We start from the raw sequence: 23282 nt of genomic DNA, 5'->3' as shown, positions 1-23282 counted from the left end.
GAAGTAGCTGCCTGGTCAAGACCAACCCAGTGCCCGGGGTTCAAATCCCAGCCTACCCTGAATAAAAAACAGGCACTGCCGATTTTAATCAATGTAGAAAAGGCTTTTATCTCAGAAGCTTTTGGGGGAGGGGGAGGCTATATTTGATTGTGAGAGTGCCCAACACAGAGGTTGGCTAGTTTGTGTGTTAAAAAAAAAACCCTGTCCCATGGCTAGAACCAGGCAATGGCTCACCCTGCCTAGCGCTTCCTTCTCTCTTGGTGCATCCCAGGAGTTTGGGGTCATCACAGATCGAAGGCAGATGCGACTGAGTGGCACACTCTGCCTGCCCGAGGGAGGCAGGAGGAGGAGGAGGCCGGCCTGCCTCTCTGCTGCAGGTGAACAGAGGCCACGCTCAGAGCTGCTGGGGGCTGGGGGCAAGCGCTGGACGAGAAGCACTGGAGACAGGCAGATTCTGGAGGGCAGACTTGCAGATGGTTCCATAGGACTGGGAGTAGCTGCCCAGATGGGCCTTGGGGTCACCAGCTATTCCGACGTTTGCTGTAACCTGGAACATTTTCTTGCATGGCTTCAGAAAGAAATGAGCTTCCCTGCCACGGGATTTGGGGTTCTGTGGATTCTGACAAGAGCAAAGAGGGGAGTTGGGGCTACATCAAATAGGGCAGGCTCCTAAAAGGCGGATAATTGGAAGACTGGGGCAGGATCATTACGGTATTTAGTGCGATTGCATCCTGCGTTCTTCCAGAAGCTCAAGGGGGACACAGCATCCCCCCCCCCCCACATTGATCCCACACAACCGCTGCCCAGGAGGGAGGAGTTTCCCCATCCCAAGACCACCTGTCTGCCCTTCGGCTTTTTATGGCCAGGAAAAGTGATCCTGGGCTGTCTCGGAGGAGCCCTCCAGCTGGAAGGCAGCCAAGCCCAGGACTGTGGGGTCAGGACAGTTTCACTTACCAGCCCCGCGGCAGCCCTGCTGGGAACGCCCCCCTTCCTCGTCAAATGCTGGTTGATGGCTGCTTCCTGAGCCTGGCTGAGCAAGGAAAGAGGCTTCAAGGGGGACGCAGCCTGGCTTGCCATCCCCGGCCCCTTCGGCACCTGCTGAGGCAGATCACAGAGAGTTGGAGCTCCAGCAGGACTCCTAGATTCATCCACTCTCTGCATTGGTGCATGACTCACACAACTCCCCCAGCAGCACCCAGGTTAAAAGAAACCCAAGGCAGCCTCGCTCGGGATGAGAGGGAAAAAGAAGAGGAACAGACAAAGAGCGTTCTCTGCTTTGCCAGGCAGCCTGTCCAAAGGCAGAAACACCTGAAAGCTGATCGTCACTCAGGAAGGCTAAGAGCTGGGGGGGGGGGGAAGGGGCGCAGGAGGAACGACTTCTTCAAGAAGACCCCGTGAGGTTGGGGTGCAATGGGTCTTTATGTGCACGGCCCCTTAGCCATCGCCTGAGTGGTCAGGGTGTGTAACCCAAGAGGAAGAGGGCTACACAAATGCTTGCATGGCTGTGCAGGGGAGGCCTGTCCAGGGTGCCACAGGTAGGAAGTGCTGGGGCCCCTTCTTGGAAGCTCCCCTGAACATTTCCTACGACCTTGATCAACAGGAGGAAAACTTGGCAGGAATCAAAATGGGAGGGAGCCAGGAGGATCTCCTTAGGTGAAGCATGGCAGCCCCAGGGAGCCGGCGAGGCAACTGGAAAGGACCTCCTGCAAGACCTGGGAGCTCCTGTGGTCCTGGCGGACGCCTGCGATCCTGGAAGGTCCAGATCAGCAAAAGCAAAAGGCAGGGTAACTCACGTCCCAAAGAGCGGAGGTGCCCGCTGCTCTCCGGTACTGCTGAAGGCGTGAGGGAGGCGGACCCATTGCCACGTTGCCAGCAGGTAGGAAATCTTTGAAAACAACAAACGAAGTAACATTGTCATACCATAAATTGCAGGAATATCTGAAAAGCTCAGGAGCATTTTCAACCACCGCTATGTACATATACACTTTAACCCCCCAAATACGTTAAGGCAGGAGCTTGTCCACACCCACACACAAACTGAGCAACATGATATATGCAGTACAACGCAGTGAGACGTGTACAGAGCTGTACATTGGAGAAACAAAACAACCACTTCACAAACGCACGGCACAACATAAGAGAACAAGTCCATCAAGACAAGATTCAGCAGTCCATCTGCATCTGAAAGGCCAAAGTCACTCTTTGGAAGACAGCAAAGTCCTCATTCTGGACAGAGAGGACCGACCGCTGGTTTGAAAAAGAGGTCATCAATCCCAAGGAGGTTCCACACATATCTGCACTATTCAGGTGACCCCTGAGAGCAAGGATAAACCTCAAAGTGGCTTTGACTCTCAGAAAGAGTGTTAACAACCAGATGACTGCAAGGAATATATGTTCTTCCATTCTTCACCATTTAGACAGAACTGAAGGGGTTTCTTGGATGAGAAGTGAAACATTTTCAAGGAAAAAGACAAAGCCCAGTTGCCTTTTGAAAAAAAGCACCTTTGGGACATCTTGGAATGTAATTAATCTATCCCTGGAAACATGTACCGATTTGTGGCAGGAAGGCAGATTCTTGCAATATATTAGTACACCTTTGCAAGAAGAATGCACTTACTTTGGGCAGCTGCGTTAACGGTAGGACTGCAGACTGTGGAGCTCAACTTTGGCTTTGGGCAAGGGTTTCTTGCCTCATGTACTCTTCGCTGGGAAGCTGCCACAAAAGGTGGTGGAGAACCATGGGATGGAAGAGGCTGTGTCCCTCCCTTCATCAGACCGTGGGCTCTGAAAGGGGAACTGGCATCTGTGGAACCAGGCGGAAGGTCTCCTTGGAGGGTCTGCTTCTGAGCTTGGCTACTGGCCTTCCATTCCAAGATCAACTGGAAATAAGAGAGAGAGCGTGTGTAAGAGGGAGGGAGGGAGGAGGCAGGAATAGCCACTATTCCAGAAGATAGGCTTAAGCTGCAGAAGGAACTTGGCAGACTGGAACATTGGGCGCTATCTAACAAAATGAAATTCAGTGGTGAAAAAAAGCAAGGTTCTAGGCAAGAAAAACCAAATGCACAGGTATAGTATATAGGCGGTACCTGGCTCAATAGTAGTAACTGTGAGAGGGATCATGGAATCCTAGTAGGCAATCACTTCAATATGAGCCAGTAATGTGTGCGGCCACCCCCCAAAAATAATGCAATCCTAGGCTGCATTAACAGCGGCATAGACTCAAGATCACGCAAAATGTTAGTACAACTTTATAAGGCCTTGGTAAGGCCGCACTTGGAATACTACATTCAGTTTTGGTCGCCATGATGTAAAAAAGATGTTGAGACTCTAGAAAAAGGGCAGAGAAGGGCAACAAAGAGGATTAGGGGACTGGAGGCTAAAACATATGAAGAACAGTTGCAGGAACTGTCCAGTTTGATGAAAAGAAGGACTAGGGGTTATAGCAGTGAATGATAGCAGTGTTCCAATATCTGAGGGGCTGCCACGAAGAGGAGTCAAGCTATTCTCCAAAGCACCCGAGGGCAGGACAAGAAGCAATGGGTGGAATCAAGGAGAGACGCAACCTAGAACTAAGGAGAAATTTCCCAACAGAACAATTAACCAGCGGAATGACTTGCTTCCAGAAGTTGTGAATGTTCCAATACTGAAAGTTTTTAAGAAGAGATTGGACAAGCATGGTATAGGGCTGGTGTTGGCAACCTGTGGCTCCAGAGCAGCATGCTGCTCTTTGGGCCCTTTGCTCTGGCTCCCTGTCTCATCACTGGCTGGCCCCGCCCCTCACCCTCCCCTCCCAGTCATTCCTCGCCTGGCTGGAGAACATAAGGGTGACTGCGGTGAATGGAGACTTGCTCTGTATTCCAGAGAGGGAGCGAAGTGCCCCACTACTTGCCTCTTCTTCTAGCCCTTGTTGGTGCTGTGTGCACCTTGGCCGCTTGGGGAGATGCGCAAATTGCTCTGTCCCGAAACACTGGCCCGACCTGGCTGTGGCCAACAATGCTGCTCTCGCCACTTCCATGGCCTGCTCGGTGCTCTTGCAGCATCTTGCGCAGCAGGTTAAATTTAGCTCTCTTCACAATAGGGGAGACTTCCTCCTCTTGGAGCCCATTACAACACAGAGCATTGGCTGCAGCCAGGCATGGCCAGTGTCTCAAGGTAGAGAACAATTCACGTGTCTCCCTGAGCGGCCAAGGTGTGTGCAGCACCAAGAAGGGCTGGAAGAAGAGGCAAGTAGAGGGCCGCTTCACTCCCGCCCTGGAATATGGAGCAAGACTCCATCCGCCGCCATCGCCCTTCTCTTCTCAGGGCAGGCGGGGAGGGAGTGGGAGGGGAGGGAGTGGGGGAAAACAAGGCATTCCTTAAATGCCTAGATAACCCTGACAGCCCAAAGTTGTCCCAGTGTAAGAAGGTTATTGGAGAGCACGATAGAGGACTCTTGGAGATGGATGCGTCCCATTGGAGAAGTCACATCCAGGGGGTGGGGGGAAGACCAGGGCCAAAGGGGAAATGTATGATGTAATTTAGTATTGGCTGCACCCAGCTAACGCCAGCATGGCCACTTCTAATAAATCAATTTTCTTTTCTCTGAGATGCGGATAGAGACTTTCGATTTGAATGGGGATGGATTTGTTGGAGCCCTGACAGCCAGCCGATACTAAATTACCCTAAGGAATGCCTTGTTTTCCCCCACTCCTTTTTTTCTGGCAGCTAAAAAGACCAAAGGAGTATCTTTTTAGTTGACATTCAGCTCCTCTCACTTCCTGAAGGTGACTTGTACAACACAAAAAGAAAGCAGGCATAGAACTGAGATGCGGCTATAGACTTTTGATTTGAATGGAGGTGGATTTGTTGGAGCCCTGACAGTGAGTTGATGCCGCCCACCAAGGTTTTGTGGCTCCCAGTGTTTCTTTTCTGTGGAAAACGGGTCCAATGGCCAAATGAGCCAAGGTAACATGACAGGGAGAACTAAAACTGTACTTCCACTGGAAAGTCTAAAGCGGGAGGAGAAGGGGAAAAAGTCCTTTTAAGTAGAATCCAGCCAGGGAAGCTCTTAAGACTAATATGCCACCATTTGTATGTAAAACATACAACATAAAATCATAGGCTGGAAGGGATTTTTAGCCCAACCCCCTGCACAAGGCAGGATACTTTATACCAACCTGATCAAATGGCTGTCCAGTTTATTTATAAAAACCTCTAGTGCAGAAGCACCCACAACTCCAGGAGGCAAACTGCTCCATTGAGTCATTGTTCTCATGTTAGAAAATTTCTCCTTACTTATCGCTTCCACCCATTACTTTTTGTCCTGCCCTCTGAGGCTCCGGAGAAGAAGTCAATCCCCTCTTCTCTGTGACAGGCCCTCAAGTACTGGAAGACAGTTATCCATGTCCTCCCTAATCCTTATCTTTAAGAGGCCAGACATACCTAGCCCCCTTAACCATCCTACGATTTGGCCTCCAAACCCTTTTATCGCCTTTGTTGTTCGTCTCCAAGGGTTTTCAAGGGTCTCAGATAATCTTTTCTGCATTAGGGTGACCAGAACTGTATTCCAAGGGTGGCCTCATTAGCACACTTCTCACGATCTTGATGTAATCCCTCGGTTCACGCAGGCCAAGACTGCAAGTTGGCTTTTTTGCCAGCTGCAGCACCACATTGCTGGCTGATATTTAAGTGGTGGTCCACTAGAACATCTAGCCCCTCTTTCCATCTATCATGTTTCTTTTTATCCATCCCTCAGCTGGCGAGAGAGCTCCTTGTACAACTCAGCTGCTCACATTTTTCTTTCTCTGTGGTAGTTTATTTGGGCCTTTGTTACTTTGTTTTTGGTTTCCCAAGCATCCCAAACGGTTTGCCCCTCAGGATTTCCACCCATGGAATCCTTCCGATTCTTTCTCTTCGATGGTCGAAGTCAGCTCTTAAAATCTAGAATAGCGCTCTTTGTTCAGTTACCCTTGCCTGCATTAAGGTAAACCCTAGTACTGTTGCAGCAGCATGGTCGCTCTCAACTTCAGGAGGTGCGCCTTCCTTCACCTCTCTTAGGGCCATTAAGGATCTCCCAAGAGTAGAATTAAAGGCCCCTCGGGGTCCGCCTGGGCAGGGGATTACCTCATAAACTCGATTGCGATACTCAGCCACCGAGAGCTGCACATCATCAGCCAGAGGAAGGGTCACACTGTAGTCGAGGGCAGGCTCTTTGGCAGCACAGTGGAACCTACCGAGAGAGGAGTCCAGGTGAGGACGGCTGACTGAAGGGAGCTGAAACAGGCACGGAAATGGTGGTGCCCATCCAGATGAGGTGGCCGTACCGAAGCTCCAGGGGGCTCTCACCTTTGCACGTAGGGGTGCTCCAGTGCCTCCTCTGCCGTTAGCCGCTTCTCGGGGTTAAACACCAAGAGCCGTTTCAGAAGGTCCAGGGCCTGGGGAGGGGTGGAGGCAGGCAAGAGCTCCTCCAGAGTCAGCTGGGGCCTGCAGCCGGACAGAAAGCAGGCTGCAGTTCCGCTCCCCAGAGTGCTCCCAGCCAGCCTTACCGGAGTCACTGGCTGGGCTGGAAGAGGTGCCTCCTGGGGAACTCTCGTCCCCTCAGCAAAAAGAAAACACTCACTGGCAGCTCACACGGTTGATAACTGAGGCTTGGTAGTCAGAATGAAAGGCCTCCAAATCTGCGAAGCAAAGCAACGGATCGGCATCCCTGAGCGAAGAGCCTAGCTTGGCCCCAACTTCAGACAAAACGAAATGTCAGGCTCTCTTTCCCTCCCTGCTCTTTCGGGCATGTCCCTGTGTCAGAGAAGGGGCCTCCAGCAGGAATTAGGCCAGACAAGCTGCGCTCTCCTGCCCCTGGGGAGGGGGCTCCTCTGCGAGTCCTTCTCCCGGTTGGAGGGTAGCTGGTTTGCCCGTCCCATGGGCTTGATCCTTGGAACCTGGCTGCCCTCCCTTCTCACTTGTCCACTTACTAGCCAGAAGCAGACCCTCCCTTTGCCTCAGCAGCCATTCAGAAGGCCACCCGTCCCTCCACACCTCAGAAGACCCAGCAGCATCTCAGTGCAGTCTTCTTTTAATACTCTGGATGGCTAATGGAGCAGTGGGTCTCCGTGGGACTCCCAGGAGCTTCTGCCCTTCTTTTCAAGGAAGATTCCCTCCCAGCAGGGTCTGAGAGGGTAACTCAGATGCCTCCTGCAGGGTGGAGTGTTGTTGGTGGCAATGCCAGACTTAGTTGAGTAAACATCACTGAAGCATGTAGCTTTTCATTCGGTTACCCTACTGGCTGGGTACATCACCCAAACAGTTTGGGGCTTCAGTGGCACATAAATCCAGGAACTACAAATGAACACTGAACCACTAGTCCTGCTTGTCTGGTGGGCTGTGCAGAACAGAGCTGAAACCTAGAAAACTGAGGTGAATGAGCTCTGATGGAATTGGACTGTGGGAGAATTCACGAGGTGACCCGGAGGCCATTTTTACATGAGGCCCCTCTTCATTTTCACTTCTGGGTTTGGACTACGCTCACACGAGCCCCCTGCACCCCTCCCCATCCAAGATTAGATTCTTTCTGCCTATCAGATCCGGGTCTTCTTATGATCTCCAGACCCAGAAAGGGGGCTTATTTTGCAGTTAACCTGGGGGACCCAGACCCGAGAGCCTGTTCAAAGGGAGGCTGCTCTGCACTGTCTCTGTGGTTGGGAGCAGAAAGGGGACACTGGGTGGTTCTCCAGCCTGACTCTGGTGGTGGTTTGGCCAATTGGTAGTGGCGATTTGTGTCCTGGACGTTTACCCTCCTGCTCCCCTAAACTCAGGGGGTAACAGGAGGTCAGGTTGGTGATCTCCATGGATGCTCTCAGCTCCCTAGATGTCTCCACAAATTCCAGCCTTAGCAGGGGGCTGAATTAGATGACACCCAAGTTCCTTTCCAACTCTATGGTCCCTTTTCAGGCTGAGACTGGGATCAGCTCCCAAATCATCTAGAAGGCTGGCGCCTGGTTCTTCTGGTGGTGATGCCTTGGTGAAAAGGTGAGAAAAGAGCGATCTCCGTCTCTGGATCCCATTTTTTCACTTTTGGGGACCTTTTGGGGGTGTGAGGAGCCTGGAGAGCCAAGCAGAGAAGAGGGGAAGCCCAGAAGAAGGCGAGGTGAAACGCGATCGCCAGCCGGCAAGAAGGGAAACCCCTGAAAACCCGAAGTGAAAATGTCTGTCATTTTATTATGGCAGACCCGAGGCCATGGCTGAACCGTGAATGAGGAGGAAGTGAGAAGATTATCAACAGAAAGTGTCATTGAAGTTAAAATCCCAAAGATGCAACTCTGATGACTTGCCAAAAGTAAGTTTGAACTTGTTTCTGAGGAAAAAAGAGCTCTGGTGAGGGGGGATAACCCCACAGTACAGGCGGCGAGACAGTAAGAAAGAGCTGTGATTCAGCACTTTTTACAAACGGAAAGAGACTGAAGGAGAGGGGGTATAAACTGGAAGTGAACAGTTATAGGAAGCTGAAAGGTGGAGATTGAAATAAGACGAGAACTGGTGGGAGAAGAAGAAACCCCAGGTAAGCCAGAGGAGGAGGTGGCGAAAAGAAGGAGATAAGGGAGAGACGATTGACCTCTCTCTGCTTCTTGGAGAGAGGGAGATTAGGAGACCAATGTGGCGAGTGGAGAAGGAGAAAGTGAAATCCGATCGAGATGTGAGAGCAATACGAAGGAAAGAAAAAAAAAAGCCTTGGAAGGAAGGAGGAGGTGAAGTGGAAGTGGAGAGACGTTGAAAGGATCAGAAGGAAAGTCAGGAAGACGGAGGTGAGAAAGGCAAGACACAGAGAAAGGAGTGACTGAGTAATTTTCAAGCGGAAGGAGACGGCAGGACATTAATGGGAGCGGAAAAGAAGAAAATTTGGCAGAGAGTGGGCTGAAAGGGACGACGAAGGAGGATTGGAAAGAAACAGAGAAGATACGAATGGAGTCATAAAGAGAGAGACTTGGAGGGAGTAGAAAGACAAAGCAGAAGAGAGGAGAGTGGAAAACAGTTTGGACTGAGATGTTGAGATCGGAGAGAAAAGGAAATCTTTGAGTGAGGTGTATGAACTGTAAACTTTAAAGATAACAAAATAGGGAGGTCGGAGCTGGTGTCACGATGATATGGTGTGAGATCTTGAAGGTCTGAGATTGCTGCTGATATCTTTGTTCCTGGACGGTCCAAACGGATCTAAACCGTCCTGAAGAGATGGTGAATGTAAAGCACGCATCCTGTCGATCCCAGGGATACCGCAAAGTCCCTGGTAGATCCAGGAGGAGCTCTTTTTGCCAGCGGTAAAGAGGCAGCCATTAAAGCTGCTGAAGTTGGGACAACTCCGAAATGGAAGAGATTGGAAAGAGAAAGTGTGCCGGTTTGGTGAGAATTTTTTCTTTACTTTAAGATTTGAAAGGACAGTCTAAGGAAAAGAAAGAATCTGTAAAATCTTAGACAGACGTGATTAAGCGGTGATTTTAAACAGGAAGTCAAATTAATATTTCCTTTTTTTTACTGGACTTTTCATATATGATTTTTTACTTTGAAACTGGACTGGTCTTTTTTCTATCTTACTTTTTCTTTTTTGTCTTTTCTCCTTTTTGTCTTTATAATATTGTAGGCTAGAGATTCCCTTTCAGCCCTTTTTTCTAAATCTTTTTTCGTTTTTAATTAATTTTTATTACATTTTGTTTGGAAAAGGAGGGGGAAAGTGAAAGCAGAGGAAACTTAGTAACACTGCCAACTAGAGGCTTAGAAATATTGTTTCTCTTTTTTTTTCTCTTGACCAGACAAAGCTGAGAAAGAATTGAGACTTCTTTTCAAGGACTTTGAGCCTGTTTGATAAGATAGAGGGAAGAGCATGGGAGAGTATTATTGCAAGTGCTCTTCTGGGTTTCTATCAGTAGCTGGAGTCTGGTGTTGAAGTTTACAGAAAAAAGATGATAAGACTCTAGAGAAGAGAGTTATAAAACTTAACAAAAGCCTTGGATAACTGAATTGGTGCAGTATGTTCTTTTTCTCTTTTTTAAGCTGGGCTATTCTTTACTTCAATAAACCCCCTCCTTATCAGCTTATTATTTGTGATAGTCATTTGGATCTTTGGCCTTTGGAACTTGCTTTTGTCTTTCTTTTTGCTTTTGGAGCCTAATTTCTACTTTTGCATCTTCTTTTAAAGGACAAGTCTTAGTATTAATTTTTTCTCTTTCTTTTGAAGGGAGTAGTCTTTTATCTTTTTTCTCTCGCCCTCTCCTGCATTTTTTTATTTATCTTCCATATTGGTTTTTCTTTTGTGGCTTCTTATTTTGTATATCTTTTCATACCTGTGACTTTTTAATTGGATTAAGGTGTTGAAAAACCTGAAGAACTTCATTTTTTTCTCTTCTTTAGTTTTTACTCCTTTTTTTCCTGCCACCTACAAGATTTAACATTTTTTCCTTTTTCTGTTTGTTTTTTTCTTTCTTTTTTGGTTTTTTTCTGCTATTTAACCAATAGATTGGATTAAGGTGTACAAGAACCTGAAGAAACTTTTCTTTTATCTTGCTTCTTTTTTTTTACTATTTTTATTTGGAATGACAATTGGTTATTACACGTGTGGATTAAGGTCTAGAAGAACCTGAAGATTTTGAATCATCTGAAATGAGCAGGAAACTAACAGCAGCTGGTTCCTCAATTCCTACTTCTACCTCTTCACCATCTGGAGGACAACGCTCAATACAGACGATGTTACAACAAGAAAAAGAACAGGAAAAGGTGACACTGCAGATGATAATGCAAGGAATTCAAAACATACAAGCAAGAACAGAGAATATTGAAAAGAGAACAGAAAAAACTGATGAAAAGGTAGAGAATATTCAACAAATAATGATGAAGTATGATGAAAGATTCCAAAAAATTGAAGAAGATAAACAAAGAGATAAGAAGATTGGGGATATTGATGACAGATTAACTGTGGTTGAACAAGATAAAAGTGGGATGCTGAGATGGGAGATGGACAGATCAGAATTTTATCTCAGATTCCAAAACATAGAGGAAGAAAAGGGACAAAACTTAGCTGAGATAATGAAAGAAATCTTGGCTGAAGCTCTGGAAATAACTAAAGAGAAGATCATGGATGGAATAGATGAAGTCTTTTGAGTCTTCACAAGATATGCAATGAGAGATAGTCTACCAAGAGAAGTTCACATCAGATTTACAAAGAAAGCTATTCAAATGCAAATATTGCAGGTGGCAAGAGAGAAAACATTGAAATGTAAAGAAAAGGAGATTGTGGTCCTGAAACAAGTGCCTAGAAGAGTGAGAGAGATGAGAAGAGAATACCTATTCCTGACTAAAATTCTACTTAAAAAAGAGGTGAATTATAGATGGTTGATTCCAGAAGGTTTAATGTTCACATGGCAGGAACAGAGACACAGAATTGATTCAATTGAGAAAGCAGAATTATTTCACACAGAATACTTTGGAGGGAAAGAGGAGGAGACAAAAAAAAATGTCATTAACTGAGTTCCAAGAGGACTGCCAAATAGCAACGGAAAAAGAAGAAGGTGCAGTAGGCGGAAAGGTGGAAGCTAGAGAACAATGTGAACCAAGATCTACGAGAGCTGCAAAACCTACCTATAAAGTATAATCATGGAAGAGAAAAAATTGATTACAATTAACATAAATGGACTTAATTCAGCTTTTAAAAGAAGGAAAACTTTCCATAAATTAGAGAAGTTAAAATTTGATATAATCTGCCTACAAGAAGTATATATTAAAAAGCAATATGAACAACTGTTGATACAGCCAAAGCTAGGGAAAATATTTACTTCTTTGACACAAAGCAAGAAAAGAGGAGTGGTTTTATATATCAAAGATTTTATCCCAGCAAAATTGATCCATACGGATGATGATGGAAGACTCTTAATAATGGAAATAACGGACAATAATATGAAAACACTCCTGATAGCAATCTATGCCCCGAATGAAGATCAAGAAGAATTTTATAGAAAACTACATATGAAAATAATTGAACTGGACTATGTTAATATTGTTAGGATGGGAGACTTTAATGGAATTGTAGACAATAAATTGGACTATACAATACAAAAAACAAGAAAGCAAAACAGAAAGACTCTCCCTAAATCCTTTTTTAAAATGACAGATGAAATAAATTTAAAAGATGCATGGAGAGAAAGAAATGCTAAGACCAAACAATACACCTTCTATTCAAACAGACATTTATCATGGTCCAGAATAGACATGATATGGATGTCAACAGAATTGCTCGCTAATCTCCAAGAAATAAACATTGAAACAGGTACTTGGACAGATCATAATCCAATGACAATTAAATGGAAAGGACAAAGAAGAAGATCTAGATGGACATTAAATAACACTCTACTAAAAGAAAAAGACTTTATACAGAGAATGGAGAAATAACTGGCTTTCTTCTTTAAAGAAAATAAAAAAGAAGACACATCAATGCAGAATGTATGGGATACAATGAAGGCATATGCCAGAGGCTTGATAATAGACTATACAAGGAAAAGAAATATCCCAAAAAGACTAGCCTCTAAGACATTAGAGGATGAGTATAAAGGACTTGAAAAAGAGTTACAGGAAATGCCACAAAAAAGGACATTAAGTTAAAAATGGATATAATTAAACATAAAATGGGATTAATGGAAAAAGAGTTAGCACAGAAAATCAGAGGTGCGAAACAGAACTATTTTGAAGATGCAAATAAACCAGGTGGATAGTTAGCATATAAACCGAGAAAGGAGAGAGAATCAAGGAAAATATTGCAATTAATAGATGATCAAGGCCAAGCTTGTTATGGAAGTAAAGAGAAGAAGAAAATCATACGAGATTATTATGGGAAACTATACTCACAAGAGAATATTGATGATGAAAGAGTTAAACAGTACTTACAGAATGCTAATCTACCCCAGATACCTAAAGAGATTGAAATAATGTTAGAAAGCAATATAATGATGATGGAATTAACTGAAGCACTTAAGAAGCAAAATAATGGAAAGGCACCAGGCCCACATGGATTTCCGGCAGAATTTTACAAAACACTACAAGAATCGTTGAATCTTCCATTGTTAGAAGTTATGAATGAAGTTATGTTAAAGAAGAGGATACCCAAATCATGGTCAGAAGCTTATATTACACTTGTCCCAAAAGAGGATGCCGACCCATTACAAATCAAGAACTATAGATGTATTTCCCTACTAAACTCAAGATTATAAAATTTTTGCTTCAGTATTGGCAGAAAGACTAAAAAAATACCTAAATAACTTTATCCACCCTGATCAAAATGAATTTCTGCCAAAGAGACAAATTAAAGACAATATGAGAATAATTTTGGACACTTTGGAATACTACGAGGCACACCCTGAAGAACAAATGGCTTTGATATTTTTAGATGCACAGAAGGCATTTGACAATGTGAATTGGCGATTCATGTTATTACAGCTGGAACAGATGGGCTTTGGTAAAAAAATTATCCATGCAATAGAAGCTATATATCATAAGCAAACAACAAAGGTGATGATAGAAGGAGAATTGACAGATTTTATTGATATAAGAAAAGGAACAAGACAAGGGTGCCCACTCTCACCTTTGTTGTTTGTGTTAACCTTGGAAGTGCTAAATAGAAATATTAGAGAAGAAAGGGATATAAAAGGGATGAAAATTAAAAAGGAAGAATTTAAATTGCAAGCATTCGCAGACGATCTGGTTTTCATTTTAGAAGACCCACTAGAAACAGCATTAAAATTGATAGAAAAGATAGAGGTATATGGGAAGGTGGCTGGTTTGAAAATAAATAAAGACAAAACAAAGATTTTGACAAAGAATATGTTATCAAGACAAAAGGAAGAACTGGCGGATGTTTTGAAAATTCAGGTCACAAATAAGATCAAGTACTTGGGGATACATTTGACAGCAAGATGTAGCACACTTAAAGAGAATAACGATATTAAACTCAAGCAGCAGATAGCGCTAGATTTGGCGAAATGGGAAAACTTATAACTGTCATTAATAGGGAGAATATCAACAATCAAGATGAATATATTACCCAGAATTTTATATTTGTTCCAAACAATTCCAATCAGGCTTGGAAAAGATTACTTTGAAGATTTAAATCAAATTGTGTTGAAATATATATGGCAAGGTAAGAAAGCAAGAATAAAACCAACACTTTTGCAAGATGCTAGAATAAGAGGAGGATTTGGTTTGCCTAACTGGGAGTTGTACTACCAAGCTACAAATCTGATGTGGATCAAAGAATGGATAACATTAGGAAATACTAGATTGTTGACATTAGAAGGACATAATCTGTTGTTGGGGTGGCATGCTTTTCTATGGTATAAAAGAACTAAAACACAGGGGTATTTCAGAAGACATTATATACAGGAGGCTTTGTGGTTAAATTGGGAGAAGACTAAAAGGCAATGTTATCTGAAAATTCCAGTCTGGCTATCGACTATTGAAGCATTTTCTTATCCTATAATATATAAAAAGGAACAAACAGATATGGTGAAATATTGAATGAAAAGGGTGAACTTAAATCTATGCAAAAACTAGAGGAACTAGGTATAAAGATGAATTGGTTTTCCTATGCGCAAATACATTCTAGGTATGATAAAAGATTCTAAAACAGAAGGTTTCTAAGATAAATTGACTGTTTAGATAAGATTTTGACAGGTACTGATGAAAAGGTGATTAAAAAATTAGAATATTAGAAATTAAAGTAGAAGAACAAGTCAAAGAAACAATGATTGCTTGTTATAAAATGACAATGTCAACAGCATATAAAGAAAATTTGTATAAGATGTTTTACAGGCAGCATTTCCCCCAACAAGAATAGCAAGAATGTTCAAGAACAAATCTGAAAAATGTTGGAAATGTCATCAGATATCTGGCTCATATTACCATATGTGGTGGATGTGCACGGATGCAAAAAAATATTGGACTAAAATACACACATGGTTGGAAAAAAATGACAAAAAAGCATATAGACTTGAAACCAGAGATATTTTTATTGGGAATTTTACCTGAAATATACAGTAAGGAACTGAAATATTTGATTGTAAATGTGTTAACAGCGGCTAGGATTATATTTGCTAAAAACTGGAAAAATGAGAAAATACCAACACAAGAGGAAGTTATTAAGAAAATATTGGAATGTGCTGAAATGAGTAGATTGACATTTGAAATCAGAACAAGAAGATAAACAATTTTAAAAGATTTGGGATCTATTCTATCAATGGTTAAACAATAAAACATGGTAATGAAATTTGTAGATTTTTAGAATATAATGAATATATAAAGATGTATTATTTTTATCATAACTACAAAATAACTATAGGATAGATTTGGGATGATAATATGAATTGTCATAAAACAAATTAAGTAAAATATGGATTATCTTGTAAAACATGAATGAATAATAGTACAGTCAAATGATTAACAATGATATTAATGTAGTTAGGAATATTTGATTGACAACATGAGAACATATAGAATGTAATTGTAACTGATGACCATGAAGTGGAGGCACAAAACAATTTGTAAACCAACCGACACACTGTATGTATATATATATGGAAGATGGTTTGATGTTTTTATGTTGTGTTTGTCTATGTTTGTCTTAAAAAAACAATAAAACTTTTTTTTAAAAGATAACAAAATAGGCTGGTATTGAAATATGTTTGATTTATATGATTAACATGATCTGTATGACTTGTATGATTTGAATGTATTTGTCTATTAGAGCACTGTCTTAAGGAGATTGTGGGTATAAGAAATCAAAAAGGTGGTTTTCTCCTTTAATTTAAAATAATTTGGTATAGTTATCTTGACTAAATAGGATTATTGGGTTAAGAAATGTAGTGATAAATAATCTTAGAGTAGGATATTAAGAGTTTAAGAAGAATATATATTGTTGTGAGTATAGAGAATCTAAACCTTGACCCCTCTCTTTTATTGTATAAAGGAGAAACTACAATACATTGTGTATAGAAATAAATAGAAAAGGGGTGTTTGAGTAAGATATATAGAGATACATGCAGATATAGATCTTTCAATTGGCAAATACCTGACTACAGGATTACTGCTCTAAGTTAAAAGTGAATTAAGAAACTAAAAAGGGGGGCTTTTCGACTGGCGAAAATGTATCTAACCTTGAAACCAGAATGCTGGAAGTGCAAACAAAAGAAAGGAACGTTTTTCCATATGAGGTAGCAATGTATAGAGGTCAAAAAATACTGGAAGAAAATACAGAGATGGCTTTTTTAGATTACAAAATATAAATTGAATTTGGAACCCGAAATGTTTTTATTAGGTATGATCAAAGGGAATTTGAGTAAAGATAAAAGATACCTTATTGTACACATCTTAACTGCAGCAAAAATCACGTTAGCACAAAATTGGAAGAGTGATAAAATACCACCAGATGAAGTTTTGATTCAAAAAATAATGGACTGTGCTGAACTAGATAAATTCACTATGGAACTGAAAGGCAAAGAGGATCGAGAATACTATGCGACATGGGAGAGGTGGTACGAATGGGTGAAGGATAAGGATAAAAATAATGTATAGTCACAAAATAAGAAACATGTATATACAATGACACAATAACTGTTAATGGAAGTGAGATTTTTGTATTTTTTGTTTTTAAAGGATAAAAATTAAAATAAAATAAAATAGAAGGCTGGCGCCTGGGCCAGCAGAACAACAGACAGAAAGGCCACCCCGGGGATCTTCAGCCTCCTTTCTGAAGCGTGGCTGAGGACCAAGGTATCTGATAAAGAGGACTGGAACGCAGGGCCAAGCCGCTCAAGAGTCTGCCTGGAGAGGGTTATGGGAAGACCAGGGGCAAAAAGTGCGTCAATCTCATACCCCAGGACTACCCCGCCCCCCCCCCCAAACTGGCTTGTGAAACTCTCTGCCAGTTGGGCTCAGCAGGAGGCACAGCAGAAAATCTTCAGGGTCCGCAAAGCGTCCCAGGACACAAACCGGCAAGATTCTTGAGGGAGCCTTCTGTTTCCCTTCAGCAAAGGAGGGAGCAGAGGGGCAGGGATGCAAGAACGAACCAGCTTTTTTACCGCAAGGGGAGGGAATTCTGGGTGGCTCCACCTGCCTGTCCCATCAGATCTAGGCAGAGACAGGGAGACATGCAGGCACCCACAGGGGAAGCCCTTCTTACCTTCTGCGCTGGGGGGAGGAACGACACGCAGGATCTGCTCTATCTGGTTGACTGTGGATGTTCCTGGGAACAGAGGCTTCCCCAGGAGCATCTCCCCCAAGATGCAGCCGATGCTCCACATGTCCACCCCCTTGGTGTAACTGCAGGGAAGGAAGAAAAAAGGCAGCTAATCACCACCACCATCCCCCGGTGTGGAAAACACAGAGAGGCCGCAGGCTCCTGACGCTGAACATGGAAAGAGGGGCCGGCTTTGCGTCACTGCTCCGAAAAAGTAGCAAAAGAGTTCACCGGATTTGATTGACCTGGGGGAAATGGTTTCAGCTGTTGGAAGTGGCTCGAGTTTTGGCACTGCAATCAAGTTCCCCTGCCAGCCGTGCCACGAGGCTTCGTTCAGGGCAGACAGAAACGTTCTGAAGCTCACGACACGAATGTCATATAAAGGAATACGGAGGCTAAATCTGGCCAAGCACTCATAGTCCAAAAAAAAAATTGCATCACACAGTGATTGTGGACGAGGTGGGGTGGTGGTGGTCACAAATGGCATAATTTCTCTATGTTGATTCTGAGGATATTCTTTAATAACTTACTGCCAACCTTCCAAAATTATACAATTGCCCAATTTGCTTCCCTGTTCCCAAAATGTTCCCTGCCATTCCAATTTGGCTCAGGGGCAACTCCCATACTCTCCTGTATACTTCACCACCAAATATGAGGGACAGTCCAATTTGACAGTTTGGAAGAAGATGATCTCCTGCTTGCAAGCCATCTGTTAAATTGTCACTCTAGAGATCCCCTCCTTTTCCTTTCACCCTTTATACTCTCTCCACCACTCACTGCCTGCCTGCTCTCACTCTTCCCCTTCTGGTGGCCATGTAATCAAAGGAAATGGCCAGGCAACCTTTAAGTTGCTTCAGCAGAACGGAAGTGATTGCCCACTTCTTCATGGTGGCCACTGGGAGTTAGACAATTTTAAATTTTTTTAAATAAATATGTACACAAAGACTTGCCTCCAATTTCAACTATCACTGCTCAGCAGTTCTTATTGTGATCAGGGAGTAGCAAATTAACATATAAGCACTTCGCCTCCCAATGAGCCTCACTGATGTAAGCCCCTCCCCCCATGACAAGACCCTCACTTGGCACAGCCACCCCTGACCCTGATCACAAGACCGACCACACGAAGACCTTATAAACGGAAGGGCACCACTGACCCGGACATGCCCTAAACTCTGCTGAAGGTGGCACCTAGGCTGGTAACAAAACGTTAGGAAACCACCTGCCTGCCAGCTTGGGGACTGAACTGTCACCCTCCTCCTATGCCCTATGAGTTACAGATGTTTGCCACTATTGCAAATTAACATATAGTACTGTAGCCCGAGCCCCTCAGGAGTCCTCAGACCTACTCCAGTCAGGTGGTGCCAGCCTTTGCTTGGAAACCTCCAGCGATGGAGCTGCCATCTTTCCAGGAGGCAGCCTGCCCCACTGCGGAAGGGCCCTCTGGGCCAGGAAACTCCCCCTCTCGCCTCCTGGGTCTCCCTACAGTCTGCAGAGCTTCCACCTGCTGTTCCTTGTCCTGCCCTCCACACCTCTCCCCTGGGACAGCCCCTCGGGTGTGGAAGGAAGGCTGCCGTGTCTCGCCCCAGAGCCAGCCTCCTCTTCTTTGGACTACATGTACCCAGTTCCCCTCACTTCCACAACAGATTTAGCCTCCAGGCCCCTGGCCCTCTTTGTCACTCTTCTCCACCTTCTTTCTATTCTTCAGCCTCCTTCTTACACTGGGCCAGGATTTCAGGCCACTCTGATTAGCAGAGCTTAGAAGAGAAATGCCGCTTCCCGTGATCTCATCATTATACCTCTGCTGATGCAGCCCCAGTCTGTACCGGCTCCTTCAGCACCTTGCAGGCTCATGCTTCATCTGAGGCCCATGAGAACAAGGGCAGTGTCAAGTGCCAAGCTAGGTAATGCCTGTCTTGTGCCTGCATGTCTGTTTTTTTAGTGTTCGAGGATAGTACGCTCTATGAACCTGTCCATTCTCTTTCTAGTAAATTGGTGCTCATCTCCACACCCAATGGCAGCAAATTCCAGAATTCGCAACTTCCTTTTATTGGTCCTCAGGATGCATAGTGTGGGATCTCAAATCAGTAAACATTAGTGGACATGTTTCGAGTCACAGTTAGGGTGTGCAATAGAACAAGCTAGAAGCCAGAATAATAGCAGGTAAGTTGTACAAAACCAAAGTGCTGGCAGCAAAGAGAATTGGGGGTAGGAAGCACAGGCTACACAAGAATTAGAAACCAGTAGCATTTGTTTAAACAACTGCTCTGTACAATTCCCAGGAAAAAAGCCAATTAGAAATAATTATGTATGATCAATGATAAAGTGCTTTTACCTTAAACCAGTCATTAATGGTGTGTTCCTGGTAAGGCAATTAGGAAAATGACATATGTGATTAAAGGATGCATTTGTATGTAATTTTTGTTTTTCCCTCTAAAAGAACACTCTGTAATGGTAAAGGTTCCCCTCGCACATACGTGCCAGTCGTTTCCAGCTCTAGGGGGCAGTGCTCATCTCCATTACAAAGCTGAAGAGCCAGTGCTGTCCGAAGACATCTCTGTGGCCATGTGGCCGGCAGGACTAAACACCAAAGGCACATGGAACGCTGTTACCTTCCCACCAAAGGGGTCCCTATTTTTCTACTTGCATTTTTACATGCTTTCAAACTGCTAGGTTGGCAGAAGCTGGGACAAGGAACGGGAGCTCACTCCGTTATGCGGCGCTAGGAGTTTGAACCGCCAAACTTTCTGATCAACAAGCTCAACGTCTTAGCCACTGAGCCACCGTGTCCCTTACGAACATTCTGCACCTATAGATTAATCAATTTGAAACATCTTCAGTTGTTGGTTGTATTACCTGCAAACTGGGATTGAGGGAGAGTTTTCCTATAGTTCTGGTATCACAGACAGGATGCCAACATCCAGAGATCCAATTCGAATCAATCGCCCAGAGCTGCTGTCCCTGCTAATTGCAGCCGGCTCCAACACCAACCACTCCCAGCATCTGACTCTGGCTGTTGATGGCTCATCAGGGAGAAGACTGGATTTGCCAGAGAGCTCCTGCCCCATTATGCTCCGGGTATGGCAGGCGTATCTCTTAAGGCATTAAAAGCAGATACTGTACGGGGTCGGCTCTGGGTAGCCCTCTGCACCAGGCAGCCCCGGCCTCCGCTCCTGAGGGGTGAGGTGATCTCACAAGCAAGTTACCGTGTGCTGGGAGTGAACTGCGAGGCTCAAGCCAAAGAGGGGCACCCCTTCCGCCCCATTGTCCAAAATTGGAATCTTGCTGAAACTATCCCAAAGGTGCTTTTCCAAAAGGCAATTGGACGTTTGAAAACATTTCACTGCTCATACAAAAAGCCTCATGACCTGGATGGCTGGGAATCTCCATAGACACTTGCTGATCAAAAGCCATTTCAGTGAGAAGCAAGAACTACATCAGCGGATTGACAGAGATAGGATTCCCCACATATAAAAGGTGTGAATGCCAACTTTTAATAGGCCAGCTATTACAAGTCCCAGGGACATTTTGAGAAAGGCAGACTGGTCCATTTGGGAAGCAAATTAGAGAAGGGCATAGGAGAAACAGAGAGGAGGAAGGAAAACGACAAGAATTGTGCAACTGAGAGCAAGAGAGCTTTCTAGGGGTTTTCTTGCACATGGTACAACCCCCACCCCCCCAAAGGCTATGCTGCCCTTTCCCTCCAGTTTGCTCCAGAGAGCCCCAGGAGCAGCTTCCAAGCATCGTTGAATCAATTCCATATTGTTCTAGAGCCAATTACTTTGGGTCAGAGTAATGGGTCCATTGCTATTTGTGTGTCAACTCAAAAATACTTCCCTGATCTTTTAGAGTTGTCAGCAGAAAGGGAGTGGGGGAAGTAGTGCATTCCTTAAATGCTTCATAGATAATCTCTAGGTGACTGAAGCTTCTGGCGTGCAAGATTATTACTGGGGAGCCTGATTGATGACTCTTGGCTATGGAGATGTCTCATTGGAGAATATACATCCAGGAGGTGGGGGAAGACCAGGGTCAAGGGCGAAAGGAATGATGTGTCTCAGAGTCGGCTGCACCCAGGTAGCACCAGCATGCTCACTCCGAATAAATCTTCTTTAAACTTTGAGAAATGAGGCTAGCGACTCATGATTTAAACGGGGGTGGATGCCAGAGCCCTGACATTGTGATTTCTCTTGCTTTCATTCAGTCTCTCTAGGATTTGGGGACATTTGTATTTTAAGTTCCCCTTTAAAAGATTGCTGTTTTAAGGTTTCCCACCAATAAGATTGGTGGCAATTTTTAGGGAGCATTAAGGAAAAAATATAGAGGATGAAGAAGTGGGAGAAGACAGGCATATCAAAAGCACCAAGATATTGGTGTCGCTTTACAGATTGTACCTTTGAAACTCAAGAAGAAGAAATTTTTTTTTAAAGGAGTGCAACTCTTAAGAGGTTGCATTTTGCCATTTCTTATTTGAATTTATTGGCTCACGAGTTATCCTTTAATTATGGAAAAACTCAATAAATAAAAGAGCTCCAGCAGCTATAAACCCAGAAGTGGCAGGAGCTTTGGAAGTGACATGTTCACCGCTCACAGGAAAGCCTGCTTCCAGCTGAAGCTCTGGAGAATATGGACATTTTGGGGAAGCTTTTTCAGATGCAACACATGGAGCCACAAGCTCTTCTCTAACTGGATACTTTGGACCAAGAAAACCACCCGGTTATTCCTGGTTCAAAATGGGGAGAACTGCTATGTGGTTTGCTGCTCTAATTTCTAAAGCTGTGCCCTCAAATTGGCTCAAGGTTTGTACAAATTTGAAATTATCAACCCAGGAAGCCACAAACTCTGATTACAGGGAACAGTTCCCTTCTGTCATAATCTGACAAGCATCTAGTTATGAAACCCTAGTTACAGGTTCACTCTCCAGCTCTAGTGTCAACTGATACAATATTTCTATGGTCTTTTTAGAGCTGCCAACAGAAAGGGAGGGGGGAGCACTGCGGCAGCTTGGAATTTGAAAGTGCATTCCATAAATAGTTTTCAAAGATAGTAACTAGGTGACTGAAGTTTCTGCCGCACAAAATTCTAACTGGAGAAAATGATTGATGACTCTTGGCTATGGATGTGTCCCATTGGAGAATATGAACTACGATACAGCCAAGGGGTGGGGGAAACCAGGGTCAAGGGTGACAATAAATTATGTGCCTCAGAGTCGGCTACACCCAGGCAGTGCCGGACATGTTAACCCCCAATAAATCCTTTTGAAGTTTTGGAAGTTTGGCTCGAGACTCATGATTTAAATGGGGGTAACTGCCGGAATCCTGACATCTAGCTTGTTTCAATTCCCCCTAAGCCTTCAAAAGGGCTTGGGACTTCGGGCGTTGCTGTTATATCCTTAGGAAGGAAAAGTAAAGCAGGAGAAAACCACTCTCCCTCCTTCTACAATTCCCACGGATTCAATTCCTTACCATTTTGATGCAAGCAGGATCTCAGGGGCTCGGTACCAGCGAGTAGCAACATACTCAGTAAGTGCAGGGTTGCCTTCATCTTTTTCAATTTGGCCCAGGGAACGAGCCAGTCCAAAATCACACAACTTCACAAAGCAGTCCCTGTCCAGCAAGATGTTGGAAGGCTGGAAGTGAAGGGTGATGAAAAGAGGAACGGTGGGGGAGGGACTCATACAACCATCAAATCACTCGACCCACTGGCATCCTGCTATGCCCAATTCAACGAACAGGAGGTAAAAAAAGGAAGTGCCCTATTTTGGAATAGCAGCGATAAAACAGAAGAGCTTCTCCTCCAAAACACTTTCCAGTTAATCAAAGAAATGCATTTAAGGACCGCAATAGGATGGAGAACATGTTTTTTGAGGGGAGGATGGCACCTCGGAGGGGAGGGAAAGCCTGGCTCCTTTCCCTTAAAATAATAATTCATTGTCCAGTATAATGTTTTAAAATCTTCTTTTATAAAGCCTGCTTTAAACCTGAACTGACAAGTGATGTGGATTTTCTGGAGACTGTGCATGCAAGATAATGGTGCTTAGGTTAGAGGGGAG

At 44.1% G+C, this 23282-nt stretch overlaps 1 protein-coding gene across 5 annotated transcripts in view; it reads right to left on the bottom strand.

The window, feature by feature from the left end:
• Positions 1 to 88: 88 nt before the first annotated feature.
• MAPK15 (mitogen-activated protein kinase 15) overlaps positions 89 to 23282 on the bottom strand; it is a 28277-nt gene continuing 5083 nt past the window's right edge. For 2 of the 5 annotated variants that reach the window (XM_087931926.1, XM_087931928.1), the window contains 9 exons: positions 22696 to 22859; positions 17180 to 17319; positions 6599 to 6656; positions 6325 to 6462; positions 6103 to 6208; positions 2618 to 2879; positions 1794 to 1885; positions 955 to 1098; positions 89 to 619 (listed from right to left, as the gene is read on the bottom strand). In XM_087931926.1, the coding sequence (XP_087788052.1) occupies positions 395 to 619; positions 955 to 1098; positions 1794 to 1885; positions 2618 to 2879; positions 6103 to 6208; positions 6325 to 6462; positions 6599 to 6656; positions 17180 to 17319; positions 22696 to 22859 (1329 nt within the window). In that variant the 3' untranslated portion in view covers positions 89 to 394. The remainder of the gene's footprint in view (positions 620 to 954; positions 1099 to 1793; positions 1886 to 2617; positions 2880 to 6102; positions 6209 to 6324; positions 6463 to 6598; positions 6657 to 17179; positions 17320 to 22695; positions 22860 to 23282) is intronic. The other 3 variants (XM_087931927.1, XM_087931929.1, XM_087931930.1) reach the window with 3 other exon arrangements.

This window comes from Pseudonaja textilis, chromosome 3 (genome assembly GCF_049901715.1).
Source record: "Pseudonaja textilis isolate UNSWEBS1 chromosome 3, rPseTex1.2, whole genome shotgun sequence".
In the NCBI taxonomy this organism is placed as follows: Eukaryota; Metazoa; Chordata; class Lepidosauria; order Squamata; family Elapidae; genus Pseudonaja; species Pseudonaja textilis.
Note: the sequence above shows the minus strand (reverse complement) of the source record. Positions and strands in the feature narration are given on the sequence as shown.